Genomic DNA, 21,360 nt, shown 5'->3' on the forward strand with positions numbered 1-21,360 from the left:
GAAGGTCCTGGGTTCAAGCTCTGGGTTGGACACTTGGATCCATTCTGTGTGGAGTTTGCATGTTCTCCACTTGCTGCGTGGGTTTCCTCTGGGTACTCCGGCTTCCTCCTACAAACCATAAACATGACTGTTAGGTTGATTGGAGTCTAAAAATTGCCCATAGGAGCGAGTGTGAGTGGTTGTCTGTCTGTGTGTTGCCCTGCGATGGACTGGTACCCTGTTCAAGGTGTACCCCCGCCTAGCGCCCAGTGTGAGCCGGAGATGGGCCCTGGTAGTGCTTCCGACCCTAAAATAGGACAAAGTGGTTCTGAAAATAGATGAATGGATGGTATTGGGTGATTAGTTCAGTAAACTAAAATGTTTGATTCAGAGCCGAGAACACCTCAAAGCTGTGTTATTATCTGTTTTACAGAATAGAAGGGAAGGAACACAGTGTGTCTTTTTTTTTTTTTTTTTATCATGGTCTGGGTTTTTAATACAATGATTAATATATTTCAGAATTTAAATTTCATATTTGTATGCAATGAATAATTATGACTCAAAGTACTGTGTACAAGAAAAATATATTCAAAATTTGGGTGTAAGGATTTTTTAAATCGTTTTTTATTTTTTTACACAGTCAAAAGGAACACATCAAGTAATTTTGATAATATATTGCTTATTTTTGGCATGAAAATTGATTTAAATAGTTCCTAAAATACAACGCAATACCAGTGAATTTCACTACCGATGCTAATGGAATCAGTTTGTGCAATTCAGTAACGACGTCGATACACTCAACACATCATCGCCTCGTACTGGCTACCAACCGATTGATTGTGTTCTGGGGATGTTGTTCTACTCATCTTCCAGCTCCTGGATCAGCTAAATCCTGGTCTATGGTTGTAGTCTAGAATCTAGGTTCCCAAAGTGGGGTATGGGTAGCCCCGGGGGTAAATGGTCATAGGGGGTACATGAATAGAAAATAAAAATTGGAAACTAGAATATAAGTCGGCCAACAGTCAGGAGCCTCCATGCATTGCCACAAATTATAGATTAACTGATGTAATACCATGGTGACAGACAAACAATCCCATCAAAAAAAAAAAAAGCGCAAACATCACGAGAGCTACATTGCTTTACCATTTTACATTCCTCACAGATTATTATTATCTTAAATTATAGATTATTCCTCTAAAGGATGAGTAAAATTCAGAGATAAACCATACTGTAGGGCTGCATTGTTTGTGACATTACATCTGTAGTTCCCAACCTTTAATGGGTCGTGACCCCATGTTAATATCACACATTTTTGGCATCTCCAGAAACTTTTTTTTCCCCTAGGATTATCTTTTGATAAAGTTTGTTGTTGCTAGGATTAATGAACAAAGTGACAAGATGCACCAGCTCAGATATTTTTATACTGCATTTTATTTTAATTAAATCTATATTTAAGAAAGTGAAAATATAGAACACATTTATTTAACATTGTTTTGTATGTAGTTTTATAATTAAAAATAATAATAATAATAATTAAAACATTTTTAAAATACATTTTTAATCGGTCATTTTTTATTTTTTTTTTATCATTATAAATTACTAGCCATTTTAGGGGACCTCTTTTGAATTCCAGGCGACCCCACATGGGGTCACGACTACAAGATTGGGAAAAACACTGCATTACATGATTATGTTTTCTAAATGTGCAGCGGTAGGGGGAACATGGCTACAGGTGTCATGGCTGAAGGGGTACGGAACTGTGAAAAGTTTGGTCATTTAAACACTGGTCTAGAACATGTGCAAACACCCATGTACTGCTTCACGATGTCCACAAATGTTCTATTGGATTAAGATCCGACAAATAAGATAGTCAAAGCATGACAACAACATTTTGTTCCTCCAGATAAGGCACACGCGTGTCGAGCATCATGTGGAAGTGCATTATATATTGTTGTAATAATGTGCGTGACATCATGCAAACTTCATGTTCTTGTATTTTACAATTGCTATAGACCTATACACAATACTATCTCAAGTCACAAATAATCGTTTTTGAAACTTAATGCGTTTCTTTTGACCGTGAGTGTAATTATTATCTTTTCCAGGAAGAATTTTATTTTGAAATTATCGCAGGAAACTAACTTTTTCTTGGCGTATCAAGCGGCACCAAAGCGGAAGTCCTGTCCCCGTGTATTGTACCAGGGCTTGCTGTACCTGCTGTGATCCAGCAAACATGTCCCGGACAGTAAACACTCGGGTAGTTATCGTTGGCTGTGGAATAGCAGGACTAGCAGCCGCACACAGGCTCCTTAAAGCCGGGTTTCATCACGTCCGGATCTTGGAAGCGACTTCACGGAGCGGAGGACGGATCAAAACAGGCAAACTGGGTAATGACGTCACAGCAGCTGTTTTCTAACAGTTTCACACAGACTAGAAATACATTACTCAGAAAATAACAGTATGGTTGTCATGTCAACAAACCTTTCTTTCTTTACAGCGAATTATTGACTTTTAAGATCCAGATGTGGTCTGTAAATATTGTAATATATACATATTGGTGATGTATGGTGAAAATGTACGTCATGTATTTTAACATTTTAGCTGATTTTCTGATAGTTTTTATCCATAGTTTATGAATCATATATTTGTTCCTTTGTTCTCTGCATGTTGCAAAGGGACAAAGTGCACATACTTTGCATGAAGAGAAAACATGTGATAGTGATTTCATAAAGCAAAGGATTGTTTCCCCATCATAAACATGTAGCGATTAACCTGCAATTAAATTATTGCAATACTTGGAGATGTTTCATCGATAACCATTCCCATTCCCTGCATACCATGCATGCTAATATCATTAGCCATTGGGGAAAAAAAAGTTATACTTTTAAACTGGAAAGATCAAACAAAAATATCTATATACCACTGGTTAGGCTTATTCACAGACCACTTAAATCTTGAAAAACTAACGGCCTCCATAAAGAACAATACCCAGGGGGAATCATTATGTATTATCATACAATTCCCCATCATTTAAGAAAACCTGGTCCCCTTTTTACATTACCTCCAAGAATGATTCCTCTATTTTCTCAAACTTGTTATTGGTGAATAATACTGTATATGAACTGAAATGTGTACTGATGTATAGAGATCAACACAGTTATATTATTTTACTTGTGTCTTTATATAATCATTTTGCCCATGTAACGTCCTTTTTGTACAGGTTGACTTTAACTCCTGTATTTCCTCTGTTCTATCATCAAGCATTTTAGTTTCCTTTTTTCTTTTTTTTTTTTAGCAATATATCACTATTTGCAGCATGTACTTTAGGATACAAACCGTCCTGCTTGTTTAGTTCTTTTGTTGTTGTTGTTGTTGTTGTTGTTACTGTTGCTTATGAAATGAATTTTCAAAAAAAAAAAAACCTGCAATGAAATGAAAAATCCTGTAACGGAGTCCAACAATCTGCAGGTGATGACATTGTTGAGATCGGAGCAAACTGGATCCACGGCCCCTCAGAGCAGAACCCAGTGTTCTGTCTGGCCAGGCAGTATGGGCTCCTGGATCCAGAGTCGCTCACCCCCGAGAACCAGGCGGTGGACATCGGAGGGCATCCCCCATGGGTTCCCAATGTCTTCAGTAGCTCAGGTGAACCCCTGTTTTATCGACTTCTGCTCAAACATGCACACGTTAAGATGCAGAAACTAGAAACGTGTTTGTAGAAGATTACGGAAAACATTAATCCTGTGACATTAGGATACTGTCAGTCCATCTGTGTTAACCTTAAACATTTAAATGATAATCAGCTGTAGAGGATGAATTGATGGGTCATGTATTACTGCAGTCATAGCAGAGTTCACACTGAACATGTTCGTCCCACAAAGGGAAGCTTCATTTGCACTTCCACTTCATTTTAAGTACAAACTCACCTCAAGTGTTTGGACTGTTGGAGGAAACTGCACTGAATCAGTCCATCTGCTACCATACACAAGTTCAGAATCATTACTGTCTGACTGTTTGTACAATTTGTGTGGTTATCGATCATATTAACCCTCGGGGTACCTTTGGAAAAAAAACTACACTCTTGGAGCTTAGGTACCTAAACAATATCCCTCATAAGACTGTTGCAAAAATATTGTACATATTTTTTTTCACATCAGATCTTTACAACAACTTCAGACTTAACCATGAATATAAAGTTTTTTTATTTTATTTCTATATTTTTCCCATGTTTTGATGCCCTTTCTGTCATAAAAACACCATTTTTTTTTTCAATAAGATAACCACAAAAAAAGGTGTAAAGTGGAATATTTGATATGAAATTATTACAGCCCTGAGTAGATCAATAATTGATAGGAACATTGATTTGGAGCCATTATTACTTTTAGAGCTATGAACATTTATTGAAAAACCCTACACTCTTTGAGCTTAGGGACCAAAACGGTACCCTTCATAAAAGTGTCTTCAAAATGTCATATATAAATATTTTTTTCCACTTTTTTCACATCAGATTTTTTCAACAACTTCAGACTTAACCATAAATATAAAGTTTTTCCATTATATTGTCATACATTTTATTTATTTTTTGCCCTTTTTGTAATAAAAACATTTTTTTTTTCAATGACAAAAACACAAATTAAGCATTTTTTCCCTAACAGATAAGGTGCATTTTGTATTTTGAAGGAAGAGGCTTAGATTTAGGTATTTAAAGAAAAAAAAACCTGTTATATGTCAGGATAACGGTCTATCCAAAATATGTGCTTATAATAGGAGTCAATGGGACCAAATTGGTCCCGAAAACAAAAAATGTTGGTACATTTTATATCAATAAAAGTGATCATAGAAATATGAACGTGATATTAAGAGAAAACTCCTGGCCATGGTTCTTACAATAATATTTAAACCGAATGAGTTTTTGACAATTTAGAAGACTGAATAAGCAGAAGGTACGCGTTTGGACCCCGAGGGTTAAACAAATTTGATTTGAATTCATAATATAAATTTCCTTTCAGGAGAAGCCTTGCCAAATATTCTGACCTTTCCTTATTTCTTATATAACCGTTGCAGGACGAAAGCTTGACGTTGAAGATGTTTCTCCTGCTCAGCAGATGTTTTTCGAGCTGCTGACTGAAAGTTCAGAATTTCAAAGTAAAGGAGGAGAGCCCCAGGCCAGTGTGGGTGATTTCATACGGTCACAGGTTTGTAACTCCCATTGATGACACGAGGGGCTAAAAAACATCTGACCTAAAGAAAATACTGTAATTGTTTGATTTGTTGCATAGATGCTAAAACACGCTGCAGAGAAATGGAAGGATGTGGATGGCCAAAGCAGATCTCTGAGACTGTGTGTTATCAGTAACCTGCTGAAGGTGGAGTGCTGTGTTAATGGGTCACACAGTATGGATGAGGTGGGCCTGGGAGCTTTCGGCCTATACAAAACCCTTCCTGGATTGGACTGTACGTTCCCTGGGTGAGTGAGCCTGTTCTGTCATATTGTCAACGTTTTCCACAGACTGAGAGGCACACCTACTTGGGCGACCGTGGCACAGGTGGTAGAGGGTCGTCTTCTGATTGAGAGGTTGGGGGTTCGATCCCAGTACCTGACTATGTGTCAAAGTGTCCTTGGGCAAGACACTGAACCCTAAATTGCTCCCAGTGGTCGACTAGCGCCTTGCATGGCAGTTCTGTCCCACTGGTGTGTGAATGTGAGAGTGATTGGGTGAATGAGCTGATATGTAAAGCGCTTTGAGACTGCTTCAGTGTCAATATAAATCAGTCCATTTACCATTTACTTTAAGGGCGTAAAATATGAAGCAACATTACTACTTTACCTGCTAACTTCTGGGATTTAATCAGTGTGTGCTGGACTACAAAGCTGGCTAACGTCTTAAGGAGCTAAATCACCATGGTAACTTAGGCTGAATGACTAACCTGGCCGGGATCCGGTTTTGTTCTGGCTAGAATCTAAAGTCCCGCCTCCTGACCAATCAGGTCACTTGGATAATGACCTGTCCAATAAAAATAGGATCTCTTTGTGGATCTGATCTGACAGCTGACAGGAGAGAGAATATTTTCATCGATGCAATCCTTTCATTTACCAATGACATCTTGTAGGAAATATAGAGATTTTTATCCGATAAAGTAAAATAAGTCAGCTGATAAAGCCTGCGTGCATCGGGCGCTTTCAGACCAACAATATAATTCATTCATGTATTCTGGGGAAAGCAACGAGCCTCAGTCCTGTAAGATAATATGAAATATAAATATATTCCACCTTATGATGTTGGCTGATTTGCATGAAACCAGCATCAAAGCCACAGACAAGGTAAAAGATAAAGTGAAACTGAGTGTCTGTTTATTCTCCATTTATAATCTCACTAATTTAAGTATTAACACCAATTCCTGCATTCACCCCTTCCTGCTGTAATGTCCTCCTCTGTCACAAGAGCGCGCACGTGACCAGGCTGAAATCAACTCGCTTAATTTAGTGAGTTGTAATCTAGATTCGTAGGACAGCTTCTGTCTGACAGAAAATGTTTGGTTAGGTGAAGCCCGCTAACGGAGATAAATCTAGAATATAATTATCTAGCTTTGTAGTATAGGCCCGAAATTAATTAACAATACAATAAATTTTAAATGTGTCTTACTTTTTGTCTGTTTTAATTTTTTGTGCACTGTGCAGGGGCTATGAAGGCCTGATTAAAAAGTTGATGTCAGAGCTGCCTGAGGGATTAGTGAGCTACAATCAGCCTGTGCGCTGTGTCCACTGGAGCAACACAGACAACAGAGAAACCCCTGTGACCGTGGAGTGTAACGATGGGGAAACAATCACCACTGATCACGTTATTGTCACTGTACCCCTCGGTAAGGTCAGACGCACACAACCAAGCAGATTTTTTTCTTTAAACACTACTAATGTCTGATCTGAGGGCCACAGAATCCAAATTCATGTCAGCATTTAGGATAATGACCAAATTGAAAATTAGCACTGGAAAGAACAAAGGATTGTGTGTTTTTGTTGTAGCTTTATGTGTTTTTTATTTTTATTTATTTTTGTGTATTTTTTGTTATTCTGTGTGTTTTTGTTGTTGTTTTGTGTCTTTTTTTCCATCATTTGGTTTGTTTTTGTTGTTTGATGCGTCTTTGTTGTTCTTTCGTGTGTTGGAGTTTATTTGTTGATTATATTTTGATGTCATTTTGTGTGTTTTTGTTGACGTTTTGTATATTTTTCTGTCAAAACAAACAAAAGTTTGTGTTTTTGTTGTTGAAATTATTTGATGTTTTTTTGTCATTCTGTGTGTTTTTGTTGTTTTGTGTATTTATCTGTTTTTTGGTGTATTTTTTATGCATTTGGTGCTGTTGTTTTGTGTGTGAGTAGTTGTGTTGTATTTCTGCTCTCATTGGTGTGTTTTTGTTGTCATTTTGTATATTTTTCTGCCAAAACACACAAAGGTTTGTGTGTTTTTGTTGTAGCTTCATGCTGAAATAATGTTGTCGTTCTGTGTATTCTCATTGTTGTTTGGTATGTTTCTCTTTTTTTGAGTCAGTGTGTGTGTGTTTATTATGGATGCCGCACTAAATTAGACTAAGAGCCGCATGTGGCCCACGGGCCGTCTTTTGCCCGTGTCCATTTCAGATGATGACATTCATGTGCCTTTTCTTCTTCAGGTTATCTAAAGAAGCATCATTCCACCCTGTTTCATCCTCCTCTGCCTTTACACAAGCTGCACACCATCCAGAGACTGGGATTTGGGACGAACAACAAGATATTTGTGGAGTTTGACGAGCCGTGGTGGGATGCTGACTGTGAAGTCATTTATTTCATCTGGGAAGATGAGGTTAGCATGTTTTAATAAATGTGCAGTTGTTTGCTAATGGACTAAAATGTTTAAATGTAATATATATTTTGAACTAGGATGCTATGGTGGATCAGGTGCCAGATCTCCAGGCTTCCTGGATTAGGAAGCTGTTTGGTTTCACTGTTCTCAAACCCACTGAAAGGTCAGCACTGAAGTGTTGATGTTTGTCAGCTGCTTTATTGTGTATTTTAAAGTGATTGTGGTTCTATTTATTGTTTAACCTTCAGATATGGTCATGTTCTGTGTGGCTGGATTGCGGGACATGAGTCAGAGTATATGGAGACGCTATCTGAACTCGAGGTTATGCGTGCCATTACACAGCTTATTCGCAGGTTTACAGGTAAGTTTCAGTAGTTTACAAGCAGCGTGGGACACCATGTTTTGGGATAATATAAACATGGTTTTCAACTGTATTAAAGAGTACCTGTAGTAAAAAATTATACAACAAAAATGTGTTTAATTAACAATGTATGTGCACCTGTTTTATAAAAATAAAAAAAAAACACATTAAAAGTACTTTTTGGAAAGATTTTATACCTTCGAGCATAAATTATGGAGAGTCGCCATTTTGGTCAGGATATCAAGCACTTTTGTTGATTCATGTTAGCTGTTGCTAGGCAACAGTGTTCCATTAGTCTATATTTCTGAACAATGTCGGAGTGTTAAGCCAATGGTTGCTTTAACAACAAGAGAAAAACCCAGCAGAAATATTTATTTTACAAATCTTTTATTTTATACAGATGCCTTTGTGGAAAATAAATTAAGTTCCAATTGTGCAAGATTTCTTATATTTCTTTTAAAGTATATACATGTGATGGTTACTGTATGCGAGAGAAACGTGGCAAGATTTATAACCAAAAATAAACGTAAGTAACTTTTACTTTGAGTATTATTTAATTGAGCTACTTTTTACTTATACTTGAGTATTTTATATATGACTTACTTGTACTTGAGTACAATTTCAATCAAGTAACAGTACTTCTTCTTGAGTAGGATATATCAATACTCTTTACACCACTGTGTTTTTTATACAGGTGCACATATTTTATTTTTTGGTAATTCATCAAGCACACCTATGCTTTCTTTGTCATCATTAAATCTGTAATAAAATTAGCTGATCTAGTTTTATTTGCTGTAAATTCTATTGTTCATTCCTTCTTATTCTATAATTGAGCGTTGTCTCTAAATTAGAATATCTAAAGTGGAAATATGACTGATTTATATTCACCCTGTGAATGATCGTGTACATTTAGGAAAACCCATGATCTCCCCAAGAAGAATCGTGCGCTCCCAGTGGTTTCACGACCCCTGGACGTGTGGATCCTACAGCTATCCAGGGAAAGGCTGCTCAGAGCAGGACCTGGACAACATGAAGGAGCCTCTGCCTCTGGAGGGAAGCCACTCAAAAGTAACTGCATGTTGATAAAACAAAACCAAATAAGTTCCCAGCCTTTGGATGACATAGAGTTAAAGTCCTGACCCTTTTCAGCCTCTGCAGGTGTTGTTTGCTGGTGAAGCGACTCATCCATGCTACTTTTCCACTGCCCATGGAGCGCTGCTCACAGGGTGGAGAGAGGCTGACAGACTCATATCTCACTACTCCACCATCTCTCCATCAGAGCTTCCCAAGTCCAAACTTTAATGTCGCGATGCTGCTTTAGCAAAAAATAAATAAAAAATAGAGATTTTTAATCATAATTATTAAACTTGATTATATGAATATTTTTGTGTGCATTTTTTTTTTTTTTTTTTTTACAAATTATGGTATCTGGGTTGAGTAAGGGAACTGTTTCAATCTTACAATTCATTGTAGATTGTAGTTTTTATGTATAAAAAAAAAGCACAATGCCCAGTAAACCTGATTAAGTTTATTTTGTGCTAGCTGCAGTTTAGTGTATAACAACGTTTATTTAATCCCTCCCAGTAATCACAGGTTTATTTAAATCACCGTTACAAAACCCACTGCCAAATGATGATGGTTTGTGTGAAAATGAATTGTCATCCTCTGCTTGCACATACATCTGAAATACTATAATGGGTGAGATTATATGCAATATTAAGTAAAATCATGAACATTTTATAAATAGCTTCAGATAAAATGTCATTGCCTTCCTAATGATGAGGTCTTTAATTTTTTTTAAAACAAAACTGAAAAATGTGGATAAGAAATATTAACCTTTCTTTGTAAATCTACTTTTATGATTCAGTTTTTAATTTTTTTAAATGAAGTCTTGATGTGTTCTGTCTGACAAAAAAAATGCTCAGTGTTTCTCAGACAAAAGCCTTCACCAAATGTAAGAAGAAATAAATGTTTTTATTTTTCATAAAACTGATTCTTGTGTTATTACCAACATCAACCATGAGTGTTGTGAGCCACTGCTCTCTACCTCCATTTCTCCTCTCGCTCTTTCTCTCTCTCCCTCTTCTGATTATACATGTCAGTGTCTTCATTTCTGTCCTCTTCTTTTTTTTATTCATAGTCCTTCATTCTATACAAACAGGTGTTTTTTCTTCTTATATATTCTTTTTTTTCATGATATTGGTTGTATTAAAAAAATATATTGTAATATAGTATGAATCATTGTCATAGATTATCTTGCATTTTATTTTATATTTAAAATGTGTATTGAACTATTTATTGAAACTGAATTATAATTTTTTGTGAGGTGAATTATACAATTTTATGAATTTTTGTTGTGCTGTTTTAGAATGTGAGCATTATTATTGTACTAATGTGGATATATTTAGTTTTTAGGGTGACTTAATAGCAGTCCAGGGACAGTAGATATAAAGAAATAGCCACATGAGGCTAACTCTGGAACATGTACTGTAATGTTTATGAATGTACATTGTCCCTGTCAAATAAACAAAACAAAAAAAAAAACATATATATATAAACTAAAATGTTCTCATTTATTCCCCCTGTCCTTATTGTGTAGTTGTGCAGTGCAGACTCCGTCCTGCAGGGGGCAGTAATACGACCTTCAGATCGCTCAGTAGAAACTAAAAGAAGTGTCTGTAGTCGACATGTAAACAAAAGTCTGTTTTATGCTCCATGGTTTAGTCTGTGTTTAGTTTAGTTGCATTTTAGATTTATATGAGCTGTGCTAATGAAGCTTTACCAGGCTCTCCGTCATGTGGACCGCTTTAGGTCCGCGTTTGACTTCGGGGGCCGGGACGTGGCGCACTGGTTCCCCGGACACATGGCTAAAGGTGACACACGGAACGCACGTTTTATGTCATAAATGCAGTAAAGTCAACGGAATGAAGCCCTGTGTGAACACAGCCTGGTTCCTATGTTGGCAGGACTCAAGCAGATGAGGGCTAACCTGAAGAATGTGGACTGCATCATAGAGATCCACGATGCTAGAATATCCTTCATTCTACTACAGCAGGGGTGTCCAAATCATTTCCGTTCAGGGGCCAAATACAGACCAGTCTGATTTTAAGTGGGCCACAGATTTTATGCGAGAAAACGAGAAATGTTTAAATGATTGTTCCCTACCTAAAACTTCTACGTATATACATAAAGGCTGTGGCTATCGATACGGAAACGTATGAATTGACTGTCAGTCTATTCATACCAGTGCTCCTCATTTAAGGCAGTTTAGGTGACGTAATAGGTGCACCACGTGACTTAAAGTTCCGTCAGTTTTATTTTAGCTCATATTTATTGTTAGCTACCCTGCTAATTCTTTTATTTTAGCACTAATCCTATCCCTAACCCACGAAATACGCTAAAATGTAATTTTTGTTTTCCTATATGTATTTTTAAAGGTGAAATTTTCCGTGTTAAGTATGTTAAAATGAAAAACATATATGACAAAAGCGGGATTTAAACCCACGGCAGCGGAAGGAAGAACTCTTGAGTACGGCGCCTTAGACCACTTACATTATAAAATACAAAATGGGCAGTGGCTGTCCGTACGTAATATACCGACATTTTATCCATACGCAGCGCCCCGATTTGGCCAGTTTAGGTCACATGACTAAGACTAAACCTAACCCTAAAAATTGTTGCGATATTGGATTATAACCTAACCTAACCCTAAGATGCTGTATGTACACTTTGGTAACCATACCAATAGGACCGGGGGTTGTCCGTACGGCAACCGTACAAATAGACACTTTCTACAAAAAAATCTAAGAAACTGACACTATCCAAGCAATAAGTGATAGATATCAGTGCCAACATGATCTTTACTTTAAATTTCCTAGATTTAAAATAAAATATTATGTAATAATTTGAGGAAAATGAAAGAATTTTGAGGTTTTTCATCTGTTTAACATTAAAAATGACTGTAATCATGCGATATTAGCACCAGGAAAAATGTGTGCGAGCCCTTGCAAATATTGTTGAGTTTCATTTACACAATGATTCATGTTTTCTCTGTCATTTTAATTTTCTATTGCGGGGCTGAATTGGATGCTCCAATGGGCCGGATTTGGTCCCCGGGCCTAGAGTTTGACACACAGATTCTACAATAACGTACTTCTAGTCCGGGAGTTCTCAAGCTTTTATGGGCTCAAGTAGCCACTTTGTCTACAATGTTTTGCTGAGAGTATTATGGAAAAAACAACAACTATAAAGCATAATGATGCAATGAATGAATGATAACACACATTCCAAAGAGTCTAACTTTGTAAATAAGTGGAATGAAACAGTATTTATTTTCTCCTATGTGAATTTATATATACCTTTGCATTTTTAGTTTGTGTTCTAATCACTATTATCATTAGGATTATAATTTATATCCAAAAATCTTCATATTTTTATGCTTTTATTTGTTGATTTTCCCCTCTCTGTGTTTAGGAAACACTGTTCAAGTCTATTTTGACAGTCATTATCACTTTTATTATTCTATATGATTCAGATACGTTTTATTTTGAGGCATTCTAACTTTGTCAATTAATTTAAAAGCTTGTTGATCCTTCAAACTCTTTTCAAAATGTTGACTTATTGTGGAAACTTATCGTTTATGAGGCAGCATTTCTTTGCCATAGTGTGTATAAGTATACGTTGGATGCATTTCTGGTTATATATGTTCTTTAACACTAAGCACATCCCCCTTTCTGGGAGAAACCCTGTGTTTCAAGACACACTGAATGTCAAACCACATCTGCTCATTCTTAACAAGATGGACCTCGCCGATCTGTCCAAAAAGCGGGTATGAACTCCCTGAGGTTGATTTTATGGAGTCACATGTTTTTTCAACATTTTAGAATGACTAGCAGAGATTTGTTCTTATATGGCAGAATATTTTGAAGGCCTTGGAAAAGAGTGGAGTGAAGGACATCCTTTTTACCGACTGTTTAAAACAGACGGATAGCAACGTCAAAAAGGTAAAAGTTGCCTTCTGTGGCTGCTGATCATTTTACTGTTTAAAACTGTATGAGTTCAATGTTTGAAGTATGTAAAATATTTGTTTGTGCAGTTGATGCCAATGGTGATCGACATTATTGAGAGAGGACCACGCTTTAACAGAGAGGAGGTAACATAGCTTCACATGGAATTCATATTTCTGCTCAATATGTTAAGGTGTCGTTCATTCAGACCACTTTTTTCAGGAAATTTACTTTGATCTCCTGACTAGTTTTGGCTGCCAAATGTCATTCTTCCTCAGAGGCATCTGATGATTGATTTGATGTGTCCTTAGGAGCTCTTTCATAAACGAGCTATCAGTAGAGGCCTCTGAGGAAGACTGACAGTTGGCAGTCAAAACATATTAGGAGATCAAAGTAAATTTATATATATACATATATATATATATATATATTACTGAATTATGAATTGATATTTAAGCTCAATCAAGCTTTGGTTCAATTGTTTTCACATTTCCTTTAGTACACATGCTGGACTCTAGACTAAATAAAACCAAACAAATTTGAAAGTCAGAAATCATCCTTGAAATCAGCACAACAAGTTTTCCAAATGTCCTAAATTATAATGTTTACACCCACAGCAATCAGTTTAAGCAATAAATACTGAAACAAGCTTCTCAATACAATGCTCTATATTATTTATTTATTTTTGGGTTAAGTTTGAGAGAGAAAAAAAAAAAGAAAACCAAACTTTTAAAGTTGTGTCAAAAATGTACAAATGCACCGACTTTTCCTTTTTCAGAACACAAATTACTGCCTGATGGTGATCGGAGTGCCCAACGTGGGGAAGTCCTCTCTGATAAACTCTCTGAGAAGAACACACTTGAAGAAAGGTAACGTGAATAAGCAGCAATCTTTGTGTGCTGCTCAGGTTTAATGTCGCACCCTCTGATGTTTTAGGTCGTGCATCTCGAGTGGGAGGAGAACCAGGTATAACCAAAGCAGTTTTGACGAGAATCCAGGTGTGTGTGGAGCACTAATTTATAGAGGTCGACCGATATGGGATTTTCAAAAGCCGATGCATTTTTTTTTTTTTTTTAATTCAGCCGATGGCCGATATCTAAAGCTGATATTTGAGGCCGATATACTTTTTTTTAAAGCACATTGATTATGAAAGACAATTGAAACACTCATATGATATAAATGTATATATTATAAATTAAATTAAATACATCAATAGAACTCTTAACACTTTAAATAAACTCGTACACAACCAAGTAAAACAAAAAGTACAGGACGGGTAAGTAGCAGTAAAGCATGACAACAATATACAATGTGCAAGTAGTCAGTTTAAATTAAATACCTGTTTTAGATATAACCACTCACTCCTTCCCTCTGTTCACAGCCACCACCATTATACCTAAGCTTCACACTTGTCACCATATGCACAACAATCTTGAAAAAAGTCCATATATTGGTCGACCTCTACAAAACTGACTTCTTTATTTGTGTGCATGTTATGTATTATATTTTTGTGTAAATGTTATTCTCCACCAGGTGTGTCAGCGGCCCATAATGTACCTACTGGACACTCCTGGGGTGTTGCCTCCAAGGATTGAAAGTGTGGAAACGGGCATGAAGTTGGCATTATGTGGTGAGAAATAAGCACCATCATAATTCTGATGACACACATTGTTCTACAGGGTTTACAATGATGTGGAGTGGTGTTTTAATTGTGTGTAGTAATTATTAAAAATAGTATTTCATTATGATGTCTTCAGGAACTATCCTGGACCACTTAGTGGGTGAAGATGTTATCGCTGACTACTTACTCTTTTCTTTAAACCGTCTGGGGAATTTCAGGTAGTTAAATTGTTCAAATTCATGGATGTGTTTTGTGTATTTTCTGCTGAATGTGTTCCTTTGTGTGCAGTTATGTTGAAAAATATGATCTAAAAGAACCCAGTGACGACATCCAGAACGTTCTCAAACAGATTGCTGTGAAACTTAGGAAGACTCAACGGGTCAAAGCCCTAACTGGAATAGGTAAATATTCATCCCATAAATACATTAACTCCAACCTATTTCTGGTCACCCCAGAGGCTTTAATTTCTCTAAATGCATTTTTTTCATCATGTTTGTTATACTGTGTTCCAAATACAGAGTAGCCAGTATTAGTGCACAAAGTGACAATATGCACCAGCTTAGACATTTTTACACTACGTTTTATTTGAACTTTATTTATATTTGACAAAGTGAAAGTATATAATGCAGTTGTTTGAGATTGTGTGTGGTGTTTTAACTTGAAAAATAATTCTTATTTACAAAAAATAAATAAATCTTTTTTTTGAGTAAGTTTTTAAATTGTATTATTACCCACATGGGGTCACGACCCCAAGGTTGAAAAACCTTGCATTAACTCCTCTCATTCACAAACATCCTGAATTTTAATCACACTTCTTCTTCTTCTTACTCAGTGTTGAGCATTTTCTGTTTGTATGTGTGCACGTGAGCTTTGGTATTGACACGCTTTGGTCAGATTTTATTCTGAAAGGGAACACATGAAGTTGGTATGGTCCAGAATTTTGGTTTCCACAATAAACAATTGAAACTAAAAGCAAGCAGAGAAAAACTACACTATAAACCATACATTTTATTAAAAGCCTTTAAAATCCTTGAATTATAGATTTAGGGTTTTGATGATTGCAAAGATTGATTATTATATCATCGACATTAGTTTCTTGGATGTTTCTCTGTGCTTTAGCATGTGATTCTAATCATGAAAAACTCTAAATATGTGCATCTTCTCTCTTATTCAGGTAACATCACTGTCACTATTCCAAACTACACAGCTGCGGCTTATGATTTTATCCGAGCCTTCAGGAAAGGAGAGCTGGGACAAGTAATGCTGGATTGACCTGAGCAAAGTCTAACATATTTTAGTTGTCTGTTTTTTTTCTGTGATCAAGGAAGGAGAGTCCTTGTCTAAATGTTGCGTCACGATCATGTAAAAAGTCGCTTTTTGTAAATAAATGAATTCAATATATTATTTACTCAAGTTTTCAGGTTATTGAATACAGGACGCACAAGTTTGTTCAGGTGTGAACGGTCTCTTGAACACAGCAATGACAACCCCTTTTTTTTATTACTTACAGAAGTGTTGTATCATATAACAGAGTGCACTTTGAGATGTGGAACAGTCTGTTGTTCCTGAGTGTTTCGTAAAGAGGACAAAGGACAGTAAGAGCAGCTGTTGGTTTGTGTCAGGTCATCCTCTAGGAAATAACAGGATTTCAACAGTTACAAAAAGCACATATCGTACATAACACATAATATTCGTGGAAAGTGACATTTACCATTTACAAACAAATTACATTTTTTTTTTTTCTTTGTCCCTTAACTTCTTAAGTGAGCTGTAGAGTGGCGTGCTAATGCTTTTGCTAACATGGTTCAACCTTATTGTTTAACTTTAAAGTGAATGACTCCAGAAACATTAGTCAGTGCAAAAGTGCAAGTAAACTTAGATTTTGTGTATGTGTTAGAAAAATAGTTTCCTTTTCTCTCTCATTATGTTTGGCTATACACGTGGAAAAGATTGGCTTTTAATTTGGCACACGTCTCGATTAAATATAAAACACTGTCAAAGGAAATGTAACCTCTGTAAATACAGAGCAGGTAAAGCACATTTGCTGGAATATAGAGTTGTGTTTTAAAAACATACAGTACATTTTTGTTTGAGTATATATTTTTAACAGCTGTAGCTTTTTCATCACACATTTCCTCTAAAGCAGTGGTTCTCAACCTTTTCAACCTGCGACCCCTAAAAAAAGGTGGTTGAACAACAAACATTAGATAACAGTCATGTGCAGACAGTGGTCTATAAAGGGGAATATAGGGGAGAGCTTTTTGGGGCCCATCCATAAAGTCAGCAACATGATGGTCCATTGCAATGTAAATCTTTGATAACCACATTTATTTATTTATCTGAATAATATCCACTGTTATCCATGAAGTTTTTTATTATTTGCACCATAGTAAATAGTAATCTTAAAGATGTAAATCATTATTTTAATCAGAAATAAAATGGGTTAAAACTGACCAAAAATGGTGGGAAAGGGGGTGAAATGGGATTTTAAAAACCACAGTTAAAAGCTGCAAATTAGAGTGGCCAAAAACAAACAGAAAAAGTGGTTAAAAAAAAAAAAAAGTGTCAACATTGGAACAATTAGTTTAAACTGGCAAATAATGGGCATGACAAATCATGATTGTGGTTAAATTGGCAAAAAAGAAAAAAACAAGCATGAAATATGGTGAAAAGAGGTAAAAAAAAAAAAAGTGACAATAATTGGTCAACGTATGCAACATTAGGTGGGGAAAGGGTTTACAAGTGCCAAAAATGTCTTGAAAATGAAGAGAAGGCATTGAAATTTGATGGAGAAGTGGCAAAAATGCATTAAATGGGGCAAAAATATGGCAGGGAAAAGTGATGAAAATGTATCTATAAAGCAAAGAATCTCTGTCTGTGTGTGTGTTGCTCATATATCTCTGCAAATCAGGCTCAGATTGACCTGAGACTTTCAACATGGCTCCTGCTTGGTTCAAAGGTGTGGATTTGTTTTGTACTGCAATGCCATTAATACATTCTATCATTAAACTGTCCACCAGGAGTGGACAATTTTATGAAATTGTAGAACTGATGACATCATCACTGTGGATTGAGCCTTTGTCACGTGACACAGTTGGCCGGTTAGCGGTAACCTGTGGGCGTACCAGAGCCAATCACTCTGTGGGCAGCGGGGCAGAGGGTGGACGGAGGCGCCGAGGCGACGTCCTTATGTGTGTACGTGTGTGTGTGTCTAATTCAGAATTAAATTTGCATTAGGAAACTAGTGTTTACAAGATCAGTTTAAAGAGGATTTAACTTTTATTCTGAATTAAAGAGGAATTAAAGCTCCCATGTAAACCATTCATGAAAAAGTTATACCTCCCACTTTTCTAAAGCAACACATACTTCCTATAGGCAAATATGGCAAGTTTGGTGTGGTTGCAGAAAAAGGGTAGAAATAAGCAAAAAAATTGGTTCAAATTGTTAAAAAAAATAAATAAATCTTAGTTTATTGAAGGGAAATGGCCACCCCCTCCCAGTGTCTAGCTACCGCAAGTGAGGTCCTGACCTCAAGGTTGAGAACCCCTGCTCTAAACAACTACAGTACAGTGTCCAGTAGGAGTCCATATTTAGGAGAAAAAGTTGCAACAACGACAGAGATCACTTGATAGAGAAAGCAGTGGTTTTGAGCTGACCTTGACATCAGAGCATCATAGTAATTGGTCCTGTTATAATAATCCACCTCCTCATCAGAGCTGTCTGCAGCATTGCTGCGTCTGTATGCAGAGGCGTACCATTTCTCTGCTGTTAATGCCACCACGGCCCCTGCAGCTGCAGCCCCTGCCACCCTCACTGGGGACGTCCGGCCTGCAGCTCTGAACCGGGAACGTGGCCCACCGTAGCCGGCCCCTCCCCTGACGGTCCCTGACGAGGAGCTGCGGGAAGATGAGCCTCGAGATGAGCCGCGAGAGCCTCCACGACCACCTTTACACAGGACGGGCTCCAGGAGGAAGGCTGACAGCAGGAGGAGGGTCCAGCAGGTGGCCATCAACTGCTTCATCCCTGACATCTGCTCAGGATGACATTAGGGTGAAAAGACTAAACATCTCAAACTCAAAATGTACTTAAAAGCACCAGGAGCACTGACTGAATTCATATTTTTATATGTAAAAGATTATTTCTGTATTTTTCAATAATAGTCTCTGGTAGGCCCTGAAAGTCTGTTGCTTTGGTTCGAACACTCGCACATTGTGCGTATGACCTCAAGGTCACTGCAGAGCTTGTTTTATGCTGTTCTTTGCTGGGGGGTCAACAAGGATCAACAAACTGATCAAAAAGGCTGACTCAGCAATCGGCTGCACCCCAGACTCACTCGCGGTCACATATGAAAGGAGGATTGGAACAAAACTGAAAACTGTGCTGGACTTTGAAGGCCACCCTCTTCATAGCACTTTTATTGGACAAAGAAGTTATTTTAGTGAGTGTCTGCGATGCCTAAATGTTCCACTGAACTGCTAAGAAGATCTTTTATTCCGGCAGCAGTAGCTATCTGTACGGTTGCCGTATCAATATACCGACATTCTATCTGTACGCAGCGCCCCTCATTGGCCAGTTTAGGTTACGTGACAATGTCAGTCATTGGCCAGTTTAGGTCTCGTAACTAAGACCATAACCCTAAACCTAACCCTAAAACGCTACGTACGTGTACTTTGGTAAACGTACCAGTGTGCTACTGGTTGTTGTCTGTACGGCAACCGTATGAATAGATACTTTCTTTTTTTAATAAGCATCTGTGAATTGTTGCTATATGTCTATTCTGATAAAGCTTGAAATCACGTCAATGGCATTTTTATGTTATTTTATTTTATTTTTATTGTTTTTCTTATTTGCTCTGTGACCCTGAAAAATAGGAACAAGCGGGTCTGAAAATGGATGGATTTTTTTTTTTTTTTTTTTTTGTACTTTTAACATCGTCATGTTGTGGACTGTATGTGAACAGTGCAACTTATTGGCCAATAAATTTCCCCAAACTTCATCTAACGAGCTGAGGGGAGCTAGACTGCCCTGTGATATATGGCTAGGTCACGTTTGTACCAGACATCATCTCTGGGTACGGAGGATGGAGCCCAGAAGACAACTGTGCATTCATTTTAACCTTTAAAAAAAACAAAACAACAACAAAAAAACAGTTTCGTTAAGATTAACAATCTCTTTTTTAAGAGTCCTGGATCAAGTTAGGTTTGAGGGACTTGCTCAAGGTCCCAGAGTGATGGTCCATAGGGGATTTGAACCAGTAACCTTCCAATCATTTAACAAGCCTGCTTCCATAAGGTTTAGGCCACCACTGGCATCTAGGTTATTTGTATGTCCTGTATGTATGTGGTCTAACAATTCCTGCATGCATGTGTTTTTTCATTTTATTCTAATGGTCCTATATTTCTTAGAGCAAAAATCAAGATTCCTCTTTGGAAAGATTTGTTTTTCTTCTGATGAAAACAGGCCATCATTGTTTATGAATGAATGAACGATGTGTTGTTTATGTTCAACATGAATTATATAGAATGAATACCCGTTTCATTGCAGCTCACATCAATCGATGCTAAGCATTTATGTCTTACGCTCATATATTGGGCTCCTCCTATAAATTACCCTGATTTTAATCGTGACGCTCAGTTTAAGCTGCATTCCATCGTGTACAGACACGGTCAGTGTGGATACAGTCAGGTTATCGCCATTGTTAGAGGGAATTAATGCACCTACCTTTTGTCTTGTGGTTTTAGTGGTAAATATTTTTTTGGCTCGACAAAGGAGACCGTCGGGATGACTGAGGCTCGTTCACGCCAGCGTTTACGTGAACGAGCAGCGCGCTCACGCAGGCGCGTCTGACGACCGACGCGCCTGACGATGGCTGAAAGATTATGGTACCATCGACCTTCCACTCTGTGTAATTATTAGTTTGGCCTGATAGGATCACAGCTACCTCGTTGGTAGGATTATTCCCTGAATCGGACTCTAATTAAGAAGTACGTTTTATAAAATGTGAAAATATGCTACCATTGGCTCTACACATTTATTTATTTATAAAATTACTTTAATCCCTGAAGGGAAATTTATCCGTGTATTTGCAGAATGTATAATCCATCCATTTTCATACCCGCTTATTCCCGTTTAACAGGGTCGCGGGGGTCTGCCGGTGCCAATCTCCGGCTCTCATAGGGCGCTGGGCGGGGGTACACCCTGGACAGGGCGCCAGTCCATCACAGGGCAACACAGACACAGACAACCATTCACTCTCTTATTCACTCCTATGGGCAATTTAGAGACTCCAATCAACCTTACAGTCATGTTTTTGGATTGTAGGAGGAAGCCGGAGTACCCGTAGAAAACCCACGCAGCACGGGGAGAACATGCAAACTCCACACAGAAAGGACCCAAGTCCACCCCAGGGCTTGAACCCAGGACCTTCTTGCTGTGAGGCGGACGTGCTAACCACTAATCCACCAATAATAATAATAATAATAATAATAATAATAATAATAATAATAATAATAATAATAATAATAATAATAATAATAATAATAATAATGACCCATCGCC

General features: G+C 37.3%; 3 protein-coding genes across 3 annotated transcripts; 2 read left to right on the forward strand and 1 right to left on the reverse strand.

Annotated features, from left to right (window-relative positions):
• Window positions 1-2,140: 2,140 nt before the first annotated feature.
• On the forward strand, window positions 2,141-10,164 carry LOC114476850 (peroxisomal N(1)-acetyl-spermine/spermidine oxidase-like). Its single transcript, XM_028468831.1, has 10 exons — window positions 2,141-2,366; window positions 3,448-3,624; window positions 5,044-5,174; window positions 5,259-5,446; window positions 6,659-6,840; window positions 7,645-7,814; window positions 7,892-7,977; window positions 8,063-8,175; window positions 9,089-9,243; window positions 9,325-10,164. The coding sequence occupies exons 1-10, from the start codon at window positions 2,213-2,215 to the stop codon at window positions 9,475-9,477; spliced, it is 1,509 nt and encodes a 502-aa protein (XP_028324632.1). The 5' UTR covers window positions 2,141-2,212; the 3' UTR covers window positions 9,478-10,164.
• A 659-nt stretch (window positions 10,165-10,823) lies between these two features.
• Window positions 10,824-16,206, forward strand: mtg1 (mitochondrial ribosome-associated GTPase 1). Its single transcript, XM_028468853.1, has 11 exons — window positions 10,824-11,048; window positions 11,142-11,206; window positions 12,899-13,003; window positions 13,092-13,178; window positions 13,271-13,327; window positions 13,960-14,050; window positions 14,118-14,179; window positions 14,715-14,811; window positions 14,939-15,020; window positions 15,091-15,203; window positions 15,977-16,206. Exons 1-11 carry the CDS (start codon window positions 10,946-10,948, stop codon window positions 16,072-16,074), a joined length of 960 nt encoding a protein of 319 aa, XP_028324654.1. The 5' UTR covers window positions 10,824-10,945; the 3' UTR covers window positions 16,075-16,206.
• Window positions 16,207-18,191: 1,985 nt separating this feature from the next.
• sprn (shadow of prion protein) lies at window positions 18,192-20,615 on the reverse strand. Its single transcript, XM_028468873.1, has 2 exons — window positions 20,524-20,615; window positions 18,192-18,832 (listed from the first exon to the last, which is right to left on the reverse strand). The coding sequence occupies exon 2, from the start codon at window positions 18,830-18,832 to the stop codon at window positions 18,362-18,364; it is 471 nt and encodes a 156-aa protein (XP_028324674.1). The 5' UTR covers window positions 20,524-20,615; the 3' UTR covers window positions 18,192-18,361.
• Between the last annotated feature and the right edge of the window lie 745 nt (window positions 20,616-21,360).

This window comes from Gouania willdenowi, chromosome 15, assembly GCF_900634775.1.
Source record: "Gouania willdenowi chromosome 15, fGouWil2.1, whole genome shotgun sequence".
In the NCBI taxonomy this organism is placed as follows: Eukaryota; Metazoa; Chordata; class Actinopteri; order Blenniiformes; family Gobiesocidae; genus Gouania; species Gouania willdenowi.